This window comes from Verticillium alfalfae, genomic scaffold (assembly GCF_000150825.1).
Source record: "Verticillium alfalfae VaMs.102 supercont1.1 genomic scaffold, whole genome shotgun sequence".
Lineage (NCBI taxonomy): Eukaryota > Fungi > Ascomycota > Sordariomycetes > Glomerellales > Plectosphaerellaceae > Verticillium > Verticillium alfalfae.
In genome coordinates, this window is record NW_003315038.1 from 3,369,834 (window position 1) to 3,374,761 (window position 4,928).

Here is a 4,928-nt window from a genome sequence, read left to right on the forward strand (position 1 = left end):
CGAGAGAGGCGTGAAGCTGCGAACGCGGACAATGTTGTTCTCGGCGGCCCATGTCTCGACGAGACTACGCACCGAGGCACTGGAGTACATGCCGTGCGTGATGGTGCCGGGCAAGTTGGCGTATCCGGCAAATACACGCGAAACGTGAATGGGGTTGTAGTCGCCGGAAACACGAGCGTACGTCTCGTTGGAAGAGGGCGCACGAAGCTGCAGAGGAGTCTTTCCGCTCAGAGGAATGGGGTTCTCAAAGTTGAGGGGCTGATCGAGGGGCGAGCCGTGGCGCTCGAGGTAGTCAACGACAGGGTTACCATGCGAGACACCAGCCTCATAATCGACGCTAGCCACCTGGATAACCTCCTTGCTGGGGAGCTCAAGTAGCACCTGGCCGTAAGTCTGGATGCTGCTGAAAACAGTCTTGTTCTGGAACTTGAGGAAGCTCTGCAGACGGAACTCAAGAGTCTGTCCGAGAAGCTGGATGTCCTGAGGGAGGTCGTCAAGGTTAAACCACTCCTTGGCCTTGAGGACAGCGACATCCTGAGTGGTGGCGAGGTGAAGCTGCACAGGAGTCTCGGTCTTGCGCTGGAAGGTGTTCTCAAAGTCCGAGTACACACCGCGGTACAGGAATTGGGACGTCACTTCCATGACGGCCTCGCCATCACGGCTAATTGTGCCGCAAACCTCAACCATCTTACCAGACTCCTGGTTGATGACAGCATTGATCTGAGCAGTGGTGCTGACCTCGTCACCCTTCTTCAAAGGCTCAGCACCGGGTAGCATACGAAACTGGTTCGACAGGTGGACGAGCTTGAGGAGATCGCCGTCGATGGTGCGGGGGAAGATAGGCTTGGTAATAGCCTTCCAGCCGACAACAATAGCAAAGTCCATCGGCGCAAATACTGTCTTTCCGGGACGCTCGACAAAGGCCTCACCAGTGTTGCCAACAGCATGGACAAAGTCGTTGATGTCCTCTCCAGTGATCGTAGCCTTGCCACCATCAAACTGCTTGGAGACGTCAGCATCGAGGTCGAGAGTCTCGTTGCCGAACCAAGCACGCCAGTAGAACTCCTTGATGCGGTCATTGCGGCCCTCCATGACCTCGTGAATCGGAGCGTAACCAGCCTCGGGGCGGTACACGAATTTCAGGGGCAGGGACACAGGCTCGCCGAGGGCAGTGGTGTCCTTAATCATGTTGACCAGGATCTCGTTGCTACCAACAAGCTTGACCTCCAGAACGTCGACGTACTGGTTGTGGCGCGGTTGCTCCTTGACGATGATCCGGGTCCTGGCAGGGTCGTTGGGGTAGTGGATCTCCACGAAAAGGCCACGGACGGGGGCGAAGATGCGCTTCATCGGGTTGGTCTGGAACTTCTGACCTTGAACAAGAACCTCAGAAGTCAGGAGTGCGTGACGCCAGCTGCGACGGGGTCCGGCAAGAAGAGCCAGCCAGGCATCCTCAGTGGGCATGGTGGCAGACGGCGAAAGGTGCAGGCGGTACGTGTTCTTCGTCTCATCATACGAGGTAAGAAGACCATCGACATCCTCGACCGGGATCTCGGTATCGTTCAGCTTACCACCGAAGTACTCGATGGTGGGGATCGACTTCTTGTCGCCGCTGTAGAAGTCCTGGGTGAGACGCTCGACGTGGGCGTCGTGAACACCATCAAGGATATCCTTGATAGGTTCGTCCAGAATGGTGGAGAACTTGGCGGCGGTAGGGCCCTGGAGAATACAGGTCCTGCCGACGTCCTGGCCAATGACGGCGCCGAGGTCCTCGGACTGCCACAGCGAGTCCTTCTTGAAAAAGAACTCAAAGTTCTCATCAAGGGCGGGCACAAAGGTGGGGGGCTTCTGGCCGCGACGCTGGCAGAGCATGAGGAAGTGCTGGACGTCCTGCGCGTTGATAATCTGGGTGTCAGCCTCGGGGTAGCCAGCAAGAATTCTCTTGACAGTCTCGTAAGGGCTTTCGAGTTCGCCAAAGTCCTGGAGCAGGGAAGCCTGGCCAGGCTTCGAGGTGAAACGCTCCTCAACACGATGGATGAAATCTCCAGTAAACTTCTTGTAAGAAGCATCGATCCAGCGAGACTCGTGCCTGACGTAAAGCAAGTCGACCATGCGACGGACTACCTCGCCGTAAGTCATATCCTCGAGGTCGACAGTCTCACCGAAACGGTTGCGGCCAAACCAGACCTTCTGGAAGTCATCGTTCAGCTTCTTGATGATGTAGTCGCGGTTCTTCTTCAGTTCAGGAACGCGCTTCTCCTTGGGAAGACTGAAGATCTTCTTGTCCATCTCTGCCCACAGGACCACACCTCGAGTAGCCAGCTTGTGAATGGGCTCACCCATCTCAGAGCGAACCGTAATGACGCCACCAGCAGGTCCCTTGTAGGTCTTCTCCCAGGACTCGTCACCAATACCAGGAGCATCAACGATGGCCTGCTTCGCGTTCTTGCTCGTATGGGCCTCCTTGGCAACCATCATGCGGCTGCCAAAGAGTGTACCATCAAAGGGCATGGGGGGGTAGCCGTAGCCCTTGGCCCACTCACCGGTGAGGTAAGGGTACGTGTCATCAGCTCCACCGAAGCCACTGCCAGCAACAAGAATAATGTTGGGGGTGCGACGGATACGTCCGTACATGCTCAGAATGGGCTGGTGGAAATCCTCGAAGGAGTGGTGGCCACCACCGCGACCGCCGGTCCACTGGAGAATCACGGGGAAGTCGGGATTGGCCTTGGCGATGTTGATGACGGCCTGGATGGCATCGGACGAACCAGGCTTGAAGGCGATGTGCTTGAGGCCGAGAGTTTCAATGTACTCCTGAGCAACCTCAATGGAAGGGACACCGGCGCCGATGGTCAGACCCTCAATGGGGACTCCCTCAGCCCTAAGGCGGCCAAGGAGGGGAATCTGCCAAGCCATGGCGCGGGGGTTGACGTAGATGAGGTTTACGGTGATACCACGGCCGGCGGTAATGGCTCCTTCAATCTTAGACAGGGCCTCCGTCATGGTCTTGGCGTTGTAGTAACCACCGCCAGCAAGCTCAATGTGGTAGCCAGCGTTCATGGTAGCGGATACGAAGTCCCAGGGCACCGTGCAGGGCGTCATACCGGCGACCATGACGGGAGGAAGACCGAGCAGCCTGCTCATCTTGGTGTCGACGAAGGTACGGCCCTGCGAGGTGGTCACCAGACGGGGTCCAAACTCCTTAACCCAGTCCACAGCATATCGGATAGCGTGCTCTTCGTCCCTGTCGAAAAGCTCAGACTTGTAGCCGACCTCTGTGACGGTGCCGTTGACGGATCCAGCCAGGATAACGTGGACGCCAGTGCCCTCCTTGTTGCGGCTGGTGAGTATTCCGAGGCCGGAGATGCCGCCAGGGCCAAAGTCGAGCACGTGGGTGGCATCGGGAAACACGGTGGCCTTCTCCCAGTTGACGGGGTCTCTGGTTATGAGACGGACCAAGGCAGGAACAATGTTGCCTTCGACCTCCTCCCTGATATCCTTGCCAGTGTTTGTGTCAAAGACAGGGATGCCAAGATCCTCGGACAGGATCTCGATATCCTTGAGGTCGCCATCGATCAGCTCAGTAGCCTCGGCGAGGTACTTGCTGTGGAAGGGGGCCGTAATGGGGAGGAAGCGGTTCACGAACCGGCTCTTGCGCTCGGTGTAAGGGATTCGGGTCTGGTCGAGGCCAGTGGGAGCCTTGACCTTGCGCAGCTGGGCGTTGAGACCGTACAGGGAGATCGGAGGACCGGTGACGACCAGGTTTCGCGGGCTGTTGATGAGAGAAATGGAGATGTGACGGTCTGCGGGTAGGTATTGGTTGGTGGCATCGATGTGCTTCTGGACCTCTGCCTGAGATAGGTCGCGGATGCTCAACATGGGAGTGGGGGTGCCCTCGCCATTGTCGATGGACTCGCGCAGCATGTTGGGTGTGAGCGACGTGCGGGGGAAGACCTGCTGACTACGGGCACCAATCCAGAAGAGGATGGTGAACGCCGTGGGCGCGATCTCCTTCCACGACTCCCAAGAGCTAGCAGCAGCAGTGGCCGCAGCCAGAACGACACCTTGCGAGTGACCGGTGGAGCCGCTCAGCCTCTCTCGCAGCTTGCCGGGGTTGACACCCAGGGCCTTGCACGTCGCCTCGTAGTGGGCGAGCTGCACAAGACCGATCACAGGGAAGCTGACGGGGGCGGAGACGAGGTAGTCGAGATCAGGTGTCGCGTCCTCCTCCTCAAGCCACCTCATAACGTTTTTTGCCCTTGGGGTAGAGCTTCTCGGCGCTGGGGTGTTTGGACAGGTTCTGAAAGGAGCTCGGCGGCGTGCAGAATGAGCTCGCCTACGAAAGGCTGATAGGTCTTGTAGATCTCACGCAGCTCATCAAAGTACTCTTCAATATTGCCCTGGCCGCCAAAGATGGTGTAGATGCCAGCAGCGCCATCCTCGGCGGCGCGGAACAGAGCCGACTCGTGCTCCTTAATGGGACGTCCCGCTGTTTGGCGGGCCTGGTAGTAGCTCTTGATCACAATAAGCTTCTTCTCGTCAATGCCAGGAAGAGATGCCACGAGGGCGTGGACTTCGTTGCCCTGCAGGTAGCCACGCTCGAACTCGACGAGAATGAGCTTGAGCACCTCCTCGTACGAGCCTTGATCGTCATCCTCGCCCTTCTCAACCTCGCTAGCAATAAAGCCGAGGTATCTGGCGAGGAGTTCGGCCACGGATGATGGCTCTTCGTCAAGCGCGAGCTCATCTGTGGCGGTGGGGAGGCTGGCAGAGAAGCGGTCCCTGAGCTGCTGTGCGTGGTAGTGGAGAGCGGTCGGCACGAGGAAAGAGGTCTCCAGCGAGCCGTGGGTGAGCGTGAGAGGTCGGAGGGAGGCGTTGGATCGGGGGGTTGAGACACCCGTCTGGGGGCCAGTGCCGGTACCGTACAT

The 4,928-nt window shown here is 58.2% G+C and overlaps 1 protein-coding gene across 1 annotated transcript in view; it reads right to left on the minus strand.

Annotated features, from left to right (window-relative positions):
• VDBG_01018 (fatty acid synthase subunit beta dehydratase) overlaps positions 1-4,928 on the minus strand; it is a gene marked incomplete at both ends in the record, with an annotated part of 6,416 nt that extends 1,488 nt beyond the window's left edge. The window contains 2 exons of the mRNA XM_003009289.1: positions 73-4,155; positions 4,341-4,928. Coding sequence (XP_003009335.1) covers positions 73-4,155; positions 4,341-4,928 — 4,671 coding nt within the window. The remainder of the gene's footprint in view (positions 1-72; positions 4,156-4,340) is intronic.